At 40.8% G+C, this 17,219-nt stretch overlaps 1 protein-coding gene across 1 annotated transcript in view; it reads right to left on the bottom strand.

The window, feature by feature from the left end:
• LOC308350710 (fatty acid desaturase 2-like protein FADS2B) overlaps positions 1–1,029 on the bottom strand; it is a gene marked incomplete at both ends in the record, with an annotated part of 39,598 nt that extends 38,569 nt beyond the window's left edge. Inside the window, one exon of the mRNA XM_080816219.1 lies at positions 718–1,029. Within this exon, the coding sequence (XP_080672345.1) occupies positions 718–1,029 (312 nt within the window). The remainder of the gene's footprint in view (positions 1–717) is intronic.
• Between the last annotated feature and the right edge of the window lie 16,190 nt (positions 1,030–17,219).

The following is a 17,219-nucleotide window of genomic DNA, read 5'->3' as shown; positions in this document are numbered from 1 at the left end:
CAGCTGTCTCAAGCTGAGTGATTTTATCAGTGATTTCTAAGGTGGCGGAAAGCCCACATCTTTGGCAACAGATTGTCTGAGCTGATTCTGTGATTTGGACTAGAAAATCACCGTCCTTAATTGTAGGTTTGCATTATTGTTATTAACATTTTATACCTATCAGATGAATCACTATCTGTCTTTTACACACTTCATTTATAAGAGTCTGAGAAATTTCTCCTTAGGCACAGACATTCTTTCCCCTCGATTTTACTCATCCATTTGTTACTTTCTTCTTAAAAGACAATGACAGATGGTAGCCACACTTCTGGTGAACATAGCATAATATATAGCGCTGTTGAACCAGTACGCTGTACACCTGAAACTAATTTTAACACTGTGTCAACTATTCTCAAAAAACAAAGCAAAATAGGCAGTGACTTTAATTCAAATCCAAACAAAACACCAAGAGCAGAACAAAATCCAGAATATACAAACAGTATCCACTGTCAACATCTGAGCTCATCCCCAAGTAAGAGTTAAACTTGAGGCTTAATTTGCTTTCAGGTTCTTGCCGGATAGGAATCCTGTAAAATTGGTTTGGGAGGAGATAGGCAATTGTGGAGTTTGAGCACACACACGCACACACCCACACACCCACACACACTTTGGGGAAGAGAGCCAAGTCTCCGTCACCCAGTAGCTGGAAGAGAGAGGACAGAGCTCTGAGTTCCTTACCGTGGCATCTTCACCAGCGTAGTGGTTGAGGACCTTGTGCCCACCTGGGTGCCTCTTGGCCCATTCAGTAACATCGTAGACCTTGCGATTGATCACCAGCCACTGATCAGCCTCATGATTGTGTCTCCGGATCTCCTGCCAGCTGTATAACTTGAGGACTTTTCTGGGTATGTCACATTTCTCATCTGCCCCCTGCTTTACAGAATCCTCACCTCTCCCAGTTGTTACTGGTTTCGCATTTGCTTGTTGCTCCTCATCTAGATACTGCTGACTCTTTCTCCCATTACCTGCTTGCTTGTCTTCAAGCGTCATTGTCCTGAAATCTCAGGGGTTGACTCCTGAAATTCTAATCCTTGCCTCTGAATGGATCATAAAATGACCCTTTTCCTTCTTTCTTATTCCACTACAATGTGATGTCTGCCCGGAACACTTCTTTTTAGCCTAGTTACCTCTTCACAAACCTGACAGTGTGTACGTCCCCAGCTTCTCACGTCTCTGTCTGTCCTGAATCTTTTCTGCACTGATAGAGGCTGGGGGGTGAGACCAACTGTCTCTCCTCACGTCTCCTTTCTCTGCTGGCAGGTGTTTTAGAAACATCCTTCTTCAGCATTAAATACCCCTTAGGAAGGAACTTGAGCCAATCAGTCTCAAAGTTGTGGCCCGCCCCAGGTTGGAGGGACAAGCCTCAGGCTACTGGGCTGTCCTCAGGTTACTGGGCTACACTGTTACTCCATGGGGTTAGGTTCACTAGGTCTCTGGCATGCTTGTGGTTGGAGGCATTAGGTTTGTTAATTCCCCATGGGAAAAGCAAAACCTTTCAAAATCTCCAGGATGGCATGAATGCTTGGTAGACTTGGGAAGTGTTCTTTGTTTTTTTTTGTTTTTGTTTTTTTTTAAAGATTTTTTATTTATTCATTTGACAGACCAAGATCACAAGTAGGCAGAGAAGCAGGCAGAGAGAGGAGGGAGCAGGCTCCCTGCTGAGCAGAGAGCCCAATGTGGGGCTCGATCCCAGGACCCTGGGATCATGACCTGAGCCGAAATCAGAGGCTTTAACCCACCGAGCCACCCAGGTGCCCCGGGAAGTGTTCTTTGTGACAGCTGTTATTTCTCCCTGAGTTTTGCAAACTTTTCTAAAAACAACATTTTTAAAAGAATGATTTAGATTTACCAAAAAAGCCAATGAGCAGAAAACTAGTTTTTCTCTTTTATCGTTGAAGGCTGTCTAAATCTGTCGTACTATTAAAGGGAACAGCAACTGATGTTTGCCAGAAGACACGATGGTTTACAAAGCCTTCATCACATGTTATATTTGATTTAATCCTCACATTAGTCTTTTGAGGGAGGTACTCTTAGTGTTGCATTTTCCAGGTGAGAAAACATGAACCGAAGACCTCAGGTAACATGCCGGAATCACTTCATTGATAAGTAAATTGCTGTAGAATTCAGAATTTCCAGATCTCCAACTTTTCACCTTTCGTTCTTCAAACCTAGGGTCTAGACATATATGATAGTAACTTAACTCAGTGGTTTAGAAATGAGGCAGAAGGAGAGCTTCTGGGATAATATAGTGGTGGTGGTGGGGAAGGGTCTTAATTTCAAGAAAAGAAGCAGCATGAAATAACAGAAAACATCCATTCTTATATTTGGGAATCAGTCCTAAGTAAATCATCAATAATTCAGCCCAAAATTTATATGCTAAGAGCTTATTCTAGTACTGTTTATAATTGCTAAGAATCAGGGATGGCCTAAATGTCCAGGAATAAAAAGAAGGCAAATGAACTATGTATATTTTGAATATTATATAGATATTTTAAAAAGTAGTTTTTATAGAATTTTTAAATTCATGGGCTTATGTATACAATATAATGAAAATAATCAGTTGATGAAATTCTATTTACTGAATAGTATATGGTTGGAAGGGAAAATGTTAAAATGTTGCCGTTAGTTTGGATTATAGTGTTATTGAAACATTTTTTAAATCTTTATTTTTAGTAGCATTTCCCAGATTTCTATCAATGAATACATGTTACTTTTATAATTTAGAAAAAGCAGATTTTTAAAAAATAAGGATCCAGAAAAAATACATAAAGCATGAATTTTGGAGCTAGATGAATCTGGGATCATATTTCTGTTTACCATTTCTTAGCGGTAGAGCATTATGCAAATCACTTACTTTTCTGGGCTTTAGTTTTCCCATCTGTAAAATGAAAGAAGCACTATTCTCAGTATTACAATGAATTAACATAAACGCTATGGTATTTACAGAAACCCTCAACGGTTTCCATGACTTTTGTATGGAAGTTTCATGAATCCAACATATATATACTGGGTATTTGTACGCTCTACACATACCTTCAGGAAACCTGCAGAATTTCAGTGTAATTGAAGTTTGAGGGCAACAATCTGTTTGGAAATTGGTCAGGGGGCTGGTAAATGGCTTGCCTAGGGAAGTAGGCTGGCCTTTTATATAAGCTTGAGATAATGTCATTTTGCTGTATATAGAATGTAAACACACTGATGGGAAGTATGGGTGTGTGTTGGGGGAGATGATTAAGGATTTTCCCATCCCCCCAAATGGTGTTGTGTTGGAAACACTTGGCACATAGCAGGACTTCTGTAATTGCTGGTTTCTTGTCTGTACTTGCATGGGTATTGAGTGTAGCTACTCATTTTTTCAAAGCTTTTGTACTTGCTTGTTTTGGAGGGAGGAAGCCTTCTTATAATATTGGAAATAAACTCTGGATTCAGAAATACCTAAGCTGAGTATTCTTGCACAAGATTCTTATGATCTCTGTGCATAGGTTTTCTTATTCTACAAAGTGGGGTGAGCGAAAACCATACTTATGAATTTATGAAGAAGATTAAATTATATTATGTATTGGAAGAAGCTAGGGTAGTGCCTAACACCTGGACAAACTCAATAAATGTTATATTTGCTATTACTCTTTTTTTTTTTTAAAGATTTTATTTATTTATTTGACAGACAGATCACAAGTAGGCAGAGAGGCAGGCAGAGAGAGAAGGGAGGAAGCAGGCTCCCTGCTGGGCAGAGTCCAATGCGGGGCTGGATCCCAGGACGCTGGGATCATGACCTGAGCTGAAGGCAGCGGCTTTAACCCACTGAGCCACCCAGGCGCCCCAAGAATCATTTTTAAAAGAAATTCTACAGTAAGTGCTAGTGCCACTTGCTCTCCTGAGGATTCAAGCTCTATCACTAAGGGAGAAAGAAACACTTGTTTGAAAACTGCACAGAGAGCACGAAAACTCTGGTCTTAGCAGAACTAATCACACCTCTTTTACGCTACTTCCTTCTTAAAAGCTGATCATCTTTATTGAAGTCATTTATCCTCTTTGAACCTCAGTTTCTGCCATTGTTAAATTGGGTATAATGATACCCATTCTGCCTATTTTTTAAAGTGTTGTGAAGTTTAAAAGAGGTAATGAAATTGGTGAGTGCTATGAATTCTGTAAGACTGATGATTTACAGAACTGTACCCCCGAAGCAAATAATACATTATATGTTAATTTAAAAAAAAAAGAGAGAAAAGGATAACGAAGCTGGAAATGTGGTTGTAATGCAGAAACTGTGATTATAACCATTGTGATTTTATGCTGAGTGAAAGATTTTCCAGTTTTCCATGAGATCCATTCCAGCTGGATCCATCGAGGCACAGCGAAAAATGAAACCATTGTTATTAATCACAATATCATGCAGCATGGTGGACTGACTGTAGGGGATTCAATTCTTTGACTTGCCAGGATTAGTTGCTATCTAGCCTACCTATTTGTTTGTAAAGTGCTTAGAGCTCCTGGAGGACTGACATTATATAAATGCTTGTGAGTGTCACTGTCAGGATCACCTGCGACCTGCTTTCCTCAGGGCTTCATTTGGCTCAGGGTATGCTCTGGCTCTGTGAATGGGGTGACTGTATGAAATGCATACCCATTTTCCCAGGACAACTGTTCCGAAGTTCTTTTCATTTCAACAGTTTGGAAAATATCCTCATTAGCTACTGGTGCTTTGGCTTTGAAGCATCTCATTGCCTCAACGCTGACATTCAGGAAGAACTGCCCGAGTTGCAGACACTTCCAGCACCCACCTGGTCCCCTGTCAGTTGCTGTTTGGCCGGCCCCGGTCCTGCCAAGGGCCGGGTTATTGTGCAACAACATGGTCTATTCTTCTCATAGACTCCGCGGTGGTCTCCCCTATCTCACGGGGAGGAAGAAGATGGTTCCTGAGAAGGAGAACATGAACACCCATGAATTCATGTTCCAACAGTCAAGGAAGGAATGGGGAAGGACAGAGGACAGAGCAGGGATTAAATTCTAAGGTCCAAGGGGGGCAAGGGCTTTTGCCTGTTTGAGTCTCATCCCCCTATTTGTACAGTCCGTCTTGAAATTAGGTTCTCACCCAATATTTGTCAAGCACATGAATAAACACACAAACAAAGGATTAGGAAAATGGACTGAGTTTCAGGATTGCCAGGGGCCTTTAACTGGTCTCTAATCTACATCATTTATAGAGAGAACACATGGCAAAACCAGACATTCATTAAGTGTTTGCATGGGTCCGTCATCTTTACCTCTCTCATTTTACTTACTTCTTACCAGAGTGGCATGGGAAGTGCTATGTGCTCTATTTCTCAGGTAGGAGAAAGCAGATTCAGAGAGATTGAATATATTCAACACTGTGCCAGGGATTCTGTGGCTCAAAAGTGGTGGAGATCGAGGTGATTTGCTTCTACTCTCTAATATTAAAAAAAAGATAAATGCGTGCCCTAGTGGTCATGCTTAAGGTGGCTTCACGTCCCTGGTCACCACAATTTTGTTTTACTATCTCCTGGCGACTTTGCTTCCTGCTGAGTAATAGTCAATGCCGTCTCATGTCGACGTCAGCAGACACTGTAAGTTTACTGTGTGGTTTCATGAGATCCTTGGCCATGGTCCCCAGGTTCACTGAACTTTGTGTGAGGTCTTTTGTGCTCCAGGAGGCAGAAGCCATGTTTGCCAGTGTATACCTGCAGTACATGGGTGAGGTCGAGTTTGTGGGGAGATGTGATTGTAACACGTTGATTTATCCCATAGCTGATATCTTTTTCTAAAAAAGATTTTATTTGTTTATTTGACAGAGAGAGAGAGAGAACATAAGTAGGCAGAGAGGCAGGCAGAGGGAGAAGGAGAGGCAGGTTCCCCACTGAGCAGAGAGCCGGAGGTGGGGCTTGATCCCAGGACTCTGGGATCATGACCTGAGCCTAAGGCAGATGCTTAACTGACTGAACTACCCAGGAGCCCCCACAGATGATATATTTTTTTTTCATTTTATTATTTCAGTGTTCCAAGATTCATTGTTTAGGCACCACACCCAGTGCTCCATGCAATACATGACCTCCTTAATACCCGCCGCCAGGCTCGCCCATCCCCCCACCCCTGCCCCGCCCAAGCCCTCAGTTTGTTTCTCAGAGTCCACAGTCTCTCATGCTTCCTCTCCCCCACAAATTTACCCCACTTCACTTTTCCTTTCCTTCTCCTAATGTCCTCCATGTTAGTCCTTATGCTACACAAGTAAGCGAAACCATATGATAATTGACTCTCTCTGCTTGACTTATTTCACTCAGCATAATCTCCTCCACTCCCATCCATGTTGATACAAAAGTTGGGTATTCATCCTTTCTGATGGCTGGGTAATATTCTGTTCCATATATGGACCACATCTTCTATATCCATTTATCTGTTGAAGGGCATCTTGGCTCTTTCCACAGCTGATGTTTTGATACTTCTCTCCTTTTCTTTTTCTCTATCCCAGGCTAGCCTCTTTTTTTCCTCTTTCCCTCTCTTTTCTCCATTCTCCTTTCTTCTTCCTTTCTGCAGACCTTTCAGAGATTCATAACTATGTCTGTCCAGGTGAAGAGAAAACTAGCATTGTGTTTCATCAAGATCTTGGTGGTACTTCCCCTAAGTCCATGTGTATGAGAGTGCGTGTGTATGAATTACAGTGAAGAAGGAAGATTTGACCTGCCAGAACAAGTTGCTTGGGGGCAAAATCTAGATAGGTCCTTGTGGATGGACATAGGAATCCACTATGGTGATTCATATGATATGTGAGTAGAGGAGGCTCTGGAGGTGTTTTGAAAATATATATTAAAATAATTTTATTTTAATAAAATAATTTATTAAATTTATCAAAATCATTTTATTGGTTATCTCGAATTTAAACACCCTTATTTTCAGTACCACTATTATATAAGGCTTGAACAAAGCATTAGGAACTTACTAGTAGAGATACATACTATGCATCACAGAATAATGTACCTTTTATAGGAATTAAAGTGGCAAAATTTAACATTCTGATGAAATGGAACACGATGGCTATCTCTGTGAAAGAGTTAACTAAATTTCAAAAATAATGTGGATGTCAGTGATCACTGAATTCCTTGGTTTTATTTTTTTTTAATTTTAAACATATTTTATCTATTTGACAGAGAGGGAGAGCAAAAGCAGGGGGAGTGGCAGGCAGAGGGAGAGGAAGACGCAGACTCCCCTGCTGAGCAGAGAGCCCGATGTGGGGCTCAATCCCAGGACCCTGCGATCATGACCTGAGCTGAACGCAGTCTAGCTCAGTCAAACTAACTGAGCCAACCAAGTGCCCCTGAATCTCTTGGTTTTAAAGAGAGATAAAATATTTTTATTTACAGAGAGTTTTTGAAGTCCATAGTTGACAATCACTTAAGCATAGAGTCACTTGTTTTAATTCCTCCCTCAAATTTGTATTTAAAAAAAATCTGAAACCTACGTAAAAGTTGAAAGAATAGAAAAATCAATACTCATACACTTGCCATCTTGATTCACCAACTGTCAGAATTTTACCACATTTGCTTTATTTCTTTCATGGATGTATAAGGACTCTATCTATCTGTCTGTCTATATATCATCTATCTACTTATCAATCATCTATCATCTATCTATTAATCGATCATCTATCATCATCTATGTATCATCTATTTATCTATCATCTATCTATCCATCCATCTTTATTTATTTATATGAATAAGTACTCATGGATTATTTTTAGATTAATGGACTTTAATCCAGTCCTACCATTATTCATTTTACCAATTTTACCAATTGTGGCTAAAGAAAGCTGACTTCTTGTCCTACTGATATATTCCCATCAACTCTTGATAGGCATCTTTACTTCCTGGCACACAAAGATGTGCCAGTCTCATTTTCCCTGCCCCAGCCCTGGAAGTAGATGCTTGGTTCATGTTAACAAGACATTGTATTGTCATGGGACTGGTGGCTGCCTGTTCAGAGAATACAAAGATGGGGATGGTTGTGCTATCTTCCATAATTGTGGATGGGGATGGTTGTGCTATCTTCCATAATTCAAAATGCCTCAAGAAAAACATACTTTTACCCCAAGATTCATGAAAAAGGTATGTGTCTTTGCTTTTTGCTGCTGCAGCCCAAGTCACGATAACAACTACTAGCTAATGAAATTTTGACACGGAGTTGAAAGTTATATAACCTTTTTAAAAAATTCTTGAATTGAAACAACTTTCCCTGAGGCTTGAGCCACAGATGTAAAAGAGTCTCATGGGGGAAGCTGAACATGAGGTCTGTGTGCCTGCTGTCCTTGATGGGGATGGAAGGAGTGGCATGGAAAAAATTAAACAGCTAGTAAATGCAAGGTCAGGCTGATACCTTGATGGGATATGTGTTTTATTTAAAGCATAACTGGTCATCACTAGGAGAATTTAAGTAGCTGAGGAACATGATCTGATTTGAGATTTTCCAAGGTCATTCGTTTGGATACTGCATAGGAAGAGGGGAGAAGAAACATTAAGTAGAGAGATCAGTTAGGATGCCCTCATGGCCCTCGTCAAGGTAAAAGGTGATAGTGGATTGGATAAGAGGAGTGACAGTGGAAATGGATTGTATGACTGAATTTATTCTTCAAGATTCTTCTCTGATATATTGCTTTTCTAACTAGGAAAAAAAAAAAAGGAAAATTTGAACTTTCAGAAGGCAGCTCTTTGGGCACCTGGATGGCTCAGGGGGTTTAAGCCTCTGCATTCAGCTCAGGTTGTGATCCCAGGGTCCTGGGATCAAGCCCTGCATTGGGCTCTCTGCTCAGCAGGGAGCCTTCTCCCCCCACCTGCCATCCACTTCTCTGCCTACTTGTGATCTCTCTCTCTGTCAAATAAATAAAATCTTCAACAACAACAACAAAAAGTCCATAAAATTAAAAAAAAAAAAAAAGAGACAGCTCCTTGGTTCTACTTCCCTGCTCTTTCACATTGTCTAATGCTTAACCCTATCAGAACCTGTATTAGATTAAATTACATCTAATTGCCACTTTACTTTGCACATCAAACTAGTCAAATATCATTAGTTTCATATGGTTCTATGTAATAAATAAACCAATATCTGTTGAACATATACTTGCTGAGCATCTATCTCATGCCACCCTTGTGCTGGGTCTGACCACCTTGTACGTGTCTATTTTTAATTGCCTGACTTTGTTAATACACAGGGACACCCCACCAAAGGGCAGAGAACATGACCTTTATGCCTGCATTTCCAGCCTTCTGCACAATGACTGGCAGATTTTAGCAGAAAGAGCATTATTTGTAAAGAAGAAGAAAGCCTCAAAGGGTTGAGGGTCCTTGGCTAACCCAGGAGAAAATGTAAATAGAATTAACAAACTGTGTGGTTCTGGGATGGCTTTTCCGGTTCTATATGTTACTGTCCTCACTGTGGGTCATTGATTAAAGAGAGAAAGGAGAGGAAGGAGTAGAAAGAGTTCTGTAATTGCTACCCAAACCTGAAGGGACATGGATCTCATCTCTTGAGAAGGGGCTCTAAGCACAGGCAGGAAATAGTTCTAAAAAAAAAAAAAAGGCTTGTCTGCACCAAGTGTGAAAAGTAAGGAAACATCAGGAAAAAAAAAAAAGTTAAGTTTATAAATTCAGGAAGATTTCCTGGATAGAATTCTTATAGTACTACAGTGACTGAGATCACAGTCTCCATGAGAAGATGGTGATTTCTATCATGATTAGTATTATATCCTCAGGTCTAGCACAGTATACATTTTGTAACTATTTGTTCAGGGTCCCAAGCAGAGGAAATATCTGGATGAAGGAAAGGGACAGCTCATCCCAAGTACCTTGATCCTGGAAGGTCTCATTTCTCACGCTGGAGTCCAACGGACTACCATGACCGATTTCATCATTTTAACTTAGAATCTTTTGCTCTGAAAAATATGGCAAGAGTTTATTTGGGTAGATTAGATAATTATGGGTTCCCTAGAGAGCCATTGTAAATGTTGAATTCTGGTTAAAACCCTCTGGAAATTCTGATTCAACTAGTCTACAGCAGTGTTTCAGAGTCTGCATTTTCCTAAAACCCCCAGGTGATTTTACCAGCCAGGTTCTTAGGAACCATGTCCTGTGGTTCCATGAATCCCCACACACTGTGACTCACTCACCTCCCAGTTCTGAGATAGGTTATTTACTGTATAAAATAGGTGTTTTAGGTAATGTCAATTTGCTATTCATTCAGTGAATACTTATGAAATATTAAATATAGGTAAACCATGGCAAAAAATTGATTGCTTGATCTGCTTTAAAAATTTCCTAACAGGGGCGCCTGGGTGGCTCAGTGGGTTAAGCCGCTGCCTTCGGCTCAGGTCATGATCTCGGGGTCCTGGGATCGAGTCCCACATCGGGCTCTCTGCTCAGCAGGGAGCCTGCTTCCCTCTCTCTCTCTCTGCCTGCCTCTCTGTCTACTGTGATCTCTCTCTGTCAAATAAATAAATAAAATCTTTAAAAAAAAAAAAAAAATTTCCTAACAGGCGCGCCTGGGTGGCTCAGTCGTTAAGCGTCTGCCTTCAGCTCAGGTCGTGATCCCAGGATCCTGGCATCAAGCCCCGCATCGGGCTCACTGCTTGGTGGGGAGATCCTGCTTTTCCCTCTCCCACTCCTTCTGCTTGTATTCCCTTTCTTGCTGTATCTCTATCAAATAAATAAATAAAACCTTAAAAAAAATTTCCTGACAGAAAAGCAGTTACTACCCACTTCAATGAACAAAAAAGAGTACTACTTTGGGGTCAGAAGTTTCATGGTACCATCTAATCAGGACATAAGAAAAATTCCTCCTATATATGTGAAGTCATAAATTCCACAATACAAGAAGGTGGAGAGTGAGAATTTTTTTAAAAAGCTATTTTCATTACCTCAAGCTGGAGTCATTTATCCTGAACTTTTCTGCTTGCTTCTCAGAGGTGGAGTACAGATGTAGTCCAAGATAAACTAGAAGATGAAACTCTGACCATAAAGGTAAATCATAGTTGTGAATTATGAAGTTGGATATGTACTTGGAGGTTTTGAAAGTCATGGGACTGGTGGCTGCCTGTTCAGAGGGTTGGTGGCTAACTTGGGATAAAGCAAATGTTGAGCCGGGCATCTGGGCTTCTAGTCTGAGTTACTGATTAGCTGGATGCATTACAAAGCCATTTTCCCTTTCTGGATATCACATTGAGGGATTGTATCAGATAAAGTTGTTCTCAAACATAAGGGCTTGGGGATCCCCAAGAATGCTGAATTAGAAGCCAAAGCTATCACTTTGACTGATCATTTGCTATCTAGATATTTAAGACCACAAACACAAAACACTTGAGCACCAACATTGCATGGCAGAATTTGCTAATAAGGTAGTCATCCTAATACAGATATTATTTTTATAGGATGAACGAAAACAAAATTTTTCATGAGGTAGTTAGGAATGCCAAGAAATTACATTGGATAGTATCTGAGATTCCTTCCAGCTCTCAGGTAAAAAAAAGCCATGACTGTTTTCCCGGCTGTGATAAACTCCTCAGTTCTCTTCTCTGACCATAGCCAAAATGTACTTCTGATTCTGCTCTATCACACAGAGAGATTAATCCTACAGATAACATAAGATTTAAGAATAGGCACTCCTTCCCTTAGAACATTCTAGTAGGCATTTTTCGATGATCCATAAGAAAGGGTACATGTGCAATCTGCCACCGCTCGTTTACCATCTGTTACCCTGTTGCAATTTCTGTGTTGCTACACTAGACTATGTGTGGACTCACTAAGGGGACACTGTGCCTTGCTTGTGCAAACCATCCTGCCTTCCTGCGGGACACCTGTTCATCCTTCAAAACTCAGGTTAAGCAGCACTTTTATTTTTTCATGATCAACCTTGCTCGAGCGAGGACTTTTTTGTGTTCTCCCTGTCCCTTGGGCACAGTGTGATTATAGCTCTTGTCACATCTTAATTGCATTGTCCTTGTTGTCTCCTCCATGAGACCATGAGTCATTTGAGGGACAAGCCATTATCACTCCTGCATTTTTCAAACCTGGCACTACATAGTGCTTCGGACTTGATTACAGGATGAATGAATGGATCAACGCATAAAGAAGACCCATGTTCTACTCTGTCATATATCCTCTGTGATGGAGGTGGCAAGTCTCAGTTAAAACACACTCCAGGCTCACTTCCCATCTCAGCAGTGCTGAGCCTTGTGAATCCTTTCAGTGTCATCTCTGATTGTTCCCTCCCACCCTCCTTAGAAGTGTCCTATAGTCTTATCAGAACCTCAGGTGAACTCATTTTTTTTTTTTTTTGGATATGATATCATAGTCTTGTGTCATCTTCATCTTTTCGGATCTGATGATAATTGCAAAGTTTGCAAAACAAATTCTCAGGAAGGGAAAAGGTGATCTCTGAAGGCCTAATGAACTCTTCAGATGACAAGACAAACTTTGGGTTTCTAAGAGGTGTTTGCTGCTCCAAATGGCTGTTTCATGCCAGGGCAGGCTGATTTCAGTCATAAATATTCAGCTCTGCAGTTGATTTTCTGATTTTCATAGTCCTCGTTACTTTTTATGGCATCAATATTATGTTCCAAAATGTTAATTGGAATTTCTCAGGCAGTCTTCACAGCTGGCCCTTAGCATGGTTCTGTAAGAAAGATTCGGAAGAGGCAGGAACCTGCTTAAAGTCACACAGCTGGAAAGTGAGGTGACCAGAATGTGGACATGGCTGCAAAACTGGTTCCAGCTGAAGCTCTATTTTGTCACAGTGTCATTTGGCTATAACTAATCTTATTGGTGTCGATGTATTATTAAGCTGTACTCTAGTGATCCTCCATCTCTCTCCCTCTGTTTGGGCAGAGCCTTTGAATATTTCCTAAAGGAATTTGTGTTTAATTTCTGACCTATTGTCCGTGGCCTGATCCCAAACTGGAGGAATGGAATATTGAGGACCTCCCCTTCCTATCCTTTTACCACCTATGTTACCAAACACTCACTGTGCCCCTGTGAGTCTGTGAGGTCCCTTAGGAAATGCCAAGATACATAGATTAGTTCTTCCCTTATAGTATATAAAAGGAACAAAATAATTTCACAAATAATGACAACACAAGGCAGTTAATATTGTCATTCCAGTGTGGGGAGCGAAAGTTGGAAGAATTCTTATTTGCTTGCCATAAACAAGGAAACCTTCCTAAAGGAGGTGATATTGAATTAGGCCATGAAAGATAGAGAAGCTCCAATGGCAGCACTCAGGGAGAACACTAGGGCAGAGGTAATAAGCAAAGATCTATGTAAAGACAAAGAGCACAGTGTGAGAATGAGGAACACTCAAAATTCCCGGGTCAGAGCATGAATGGAAGCAGGACTGGCAGAAAAAAATGGGAATTAGAGTGTTAGTGTTGGATTGAAAAATGCTTTGAATGCCAAGTTTAGGTGATTAGATCTGAACATTCTTAAAGATTCTGGGAATTCTACGATCTAATTTGTAGGGGAGCCTCAAAGTTGACTGTGAAAGAGAATGTTTTTATAAGAGCTTTACCTGGAAGATGGTGAATTGGGCAAGACACTGTGGAGGGCAGACTGGAAAGGGGAAAGACTGGAGGCAGAGAGAACAATGAGATAGTTTGTGCAATGGTTTAAGGTGAAAAGTAATGAGGGTTTGAAAACAGATGAGGATGGTGGGAGTGAAGCAGGAGGAGCCTGATATCGCCTTTTCATTGTGAACACACACATTATCCCTTGACTCCTTCGTTGAGATATCAAAGAATAATATTTTTAGTAGAAACTCCAGTTGGTAGAATTAACAGCTGCAAAAGGTTCACATTTTCCTTCTCAAATTCCACTGTAGTAAATGGTACATTTGTTACCCTGAGCGGGTTCTACAGATTTCTTCTCTGTTTCATAAGGTGGATAGATAATATAAACGTTATGTTGCATTTAAAAAGAATATCAAATATCTGAAGGAAAACTTACTAAAGATTAGGGATTGGCATGATACGGTATATCAGAAAGAGTCCTAGCATAGGAACCAATAGGATGGAGTTCTTGCAATGATGTGTCCCTATCTAACTGTGGCTTTGGGCTAGCCATTTACTTTTTCTGAGCTTCAAGTCCTCTCAGACTAAATGGTGGTCTCTGTAGATTATCAACTTTTCCCTGTATAGAGCCCTTGATTCAAGTAAGTCCTTGTGAGGAACCCAAGATATAAAACAGGTACATGAAATATGCGGTGGTAAGGCTGGAGTGAGGAGCTTGAATTTTGCTTGGCCTCTATATGAACTTCCCTGCCCCCAATCTCTGGGACTCTATGGGGGCATTGTCAGAACTCTAGAGGGCATTGCAGGTTATTAGATAGTCTCAGATGTTTCTTTAAGCTCATCATAGTGATGCATGAGTTTCTTGGTGAAAGTTCCACATTGAATTCCTTAACACCTTTGTTCTCCTGAGCTTGCTGGAAAGAGGAAGCTATATCCTATACATGGTGGCTTTCTTTCAGTGCCTTAAACATCTCAAATTTGTTCTTGCTTTGAGCCTTTGTACTGGCCAAATCAGTGCAATCTTTTCCAAAGATACTGTTTCTCCATATTTTTATATGATTTGCTTCTTTCTACTCATTTAAATCTCTAAATAAATAGGTTCCCAAAGGGTCCTTCTGTTAGAGGCCAGCTTGCCGGGAAGACCCTCACTCGGATCCATCCCTTCCCAGGCCCTGTGAGGAATCCCAGAAAAGTGCTCACACAACCATTTGTTTTTGCAGTTTACGCAAGTAAGATATTTTAATTGCAATTGCCTATGGCCACTGTCTCCTCCTTCTCTTGCGTTTCCCTCTGTCACACTTTTCCTTGTGAGTGGATTTTGAAATATAGTACCTCGCTTTCTTCATCCATGAAATGAAAATTACAGTATCTACCTCCAAATGTTGCAAGGATTAAATAACTTCCTACATGAAATGTGTTTAGAACAGTGAGAGACTGTGAGAGAACAGTGAGAGACTGGCATGCAATAAATGCTTATTTTTTTAAATTATGTTAGTCACCATATTGTTGTTTGCATATAACACCCAGTGCTCCATGCAATACATGCCTTCCTTAATACCCATCACTGGGCCAACCCATTCCCCACACTTCTCCCCTCTAAATCCCTCAATTTGCTTCTTGGTGTGCACAGTCTCTCATGGTTCATCTCCTCCTCCAATTTTCCCCCTTCACTTTTCCCTTCCTTCTCCTAATGTCCTCCATGCTATTCCTTATGTCCCATTAATTAGTGAAACCACATGATAATTGACTTTCTCTACTTGACTTATTTCACTCAGCATAATCTCCTCCAGTCCCATCCATGTTGATGCAAAAGTTGGGTATTCATCATTTCTGATGGCCGAGTAATATTCCGTTGTATATAGGGACCACATCTTCTTCATCCAGTATATATATATGTATATATATATATATATACATTTTTTTTAATTTTTAATTTCATTTCAGCGTAACAGTATTCATTGTTTTTTCACCACACCCAGTGCTCCATGCAATCCGTGCCCTCCCTAATACCCACCACCTGGTTCCCCCAACCTCCCACCCCACCCCTTCAAAACCCTCAGGTTGTTTTTCAGAGTCCGTAGTCTCTCATGGTTCACCTCCCCTTCCAATTTCCCTCAACTCCCTTCTCCTCTCCATCTACCCTTGTCCTCCATATTATTTGTTATGCTCCACAAATAAGTGAAACCATATGATACTTGACTCTCTCTGCTTGACTTATTTCACTCAGCATAATCTCTTCCAGTCCTGTCCATGTTGCTATAAAAGTTGGGTATTCGTCCTTTCTGATGGAGGCATAATACTCCATAGTGTATATGGACCACATCTTCCTTATCCATTCGTCCATTGAAGGGCATCTTAGTTTTTTCCACAGTTTGGCAACCATGGCCATGGCTGCTATAAACATTGGGGTACAGATGGCCCTTCTTTTCACTACATCTGTACCTTTGGGGTAAATACCCAGTAGTGCAATGGCAGGGTCATAGGGAAGCTCTATTTTTAACTTCTTGAGGAATCTCCACACTGTTCTCCAAAGTGGCTGCACCAACTTGCATTCCCACCAACAGTGTAAGAGGGTTCCCCTTCCTCCACATCCTCTCCAACACACGTTGTTTCCTGTCTTGCTAATTTTGGCCATTCTAACTGGTGTAAGGTGGTATCTCAATGTGGTTTTAATTTGAATCTCCCTGATGGCTAGTGATGATGAACATTTTTTCATGTGTCTGATAGCCATTTGTATGTCTTCATTGGAGAAGTGTCTGTTCATATCTTCTGCCCATTTTTTTTATTTATTTTCAGCATAACAGTATTCATTGTTTTTTCACCACACCCAGTGCTCCATGCAATCCGTGCCCTCACTAATACCCACCACCTGGTTCCCCCAACCTCCCACCCCCACCCCGTCAAAACCCTCGGGTTGTTTTTCAGAGTCTGTAGTCTCTCATGGTTCACCTCCCTTTCCAATTTCCCTCAACTCCCTTCTCCTCTCCATCTACCCTTGTCCTCCATATTGTTTGTTATGCTCCACAAATAAGTGAAACCATATGATACTTGACTCTCTCTGTTTGACTTATTTCACTCAGCATAATCTCTTCCAGTCCTGTCCATGTTGCTACAAAAGTTGGGTATTCATCCTTTCTGATGGAGGCATAATACTCCATAGTGTATATGGACCACATCTTCCTTATCCATTCATCCGTTGAAGGGCATCTTGGTTCTTTCCACAGTTTGGCGACCTTGGCCATTGCTGCTACAAACATTGGGGTACAGATGGCTCTTCTTTTCACTACATCTGTATCTTTGGGGTAAATACACAGCAGTGCAATTGCAGGGTCATAGGGAAGCTCTATTTTTAATTTCCTGAGGAATCTCCACACTGTTCTCCAAAGTGGCTGCACCAGTTTGCATTCCCACCAACAGTGTAAGAGGGTTCCCCTTTCTCCACATCCTCTCCAACACATGTTGTTTCCTGTCTTGCTAATTTTGGCCATTCTAACTGGTGTAAGGTGGTATCTCAATGTGGTTTTGATTTGAATCTCCCTGATGGCTAGTGATGATGAACATTTTTTCATGTGTCTGATAGCCATTTGTATGTCTTCATTGGAATAGTGTCTGTTCATGTCTT

Source organism: Martes martes (genome assembly GCF_963455335.1).
Source record: "Martes martes genome assembly, chromosome: 10".
In the NCBI taxonomy this organism is placed as follows: Eukaryota; Metazoa; Chordata; class Mammalia; order Carnivora; family Mustelidae; genus Martes; species Martes martes.
This window is presented reverse-complemented; position numbering and strand designations above follow the sequence as displayed.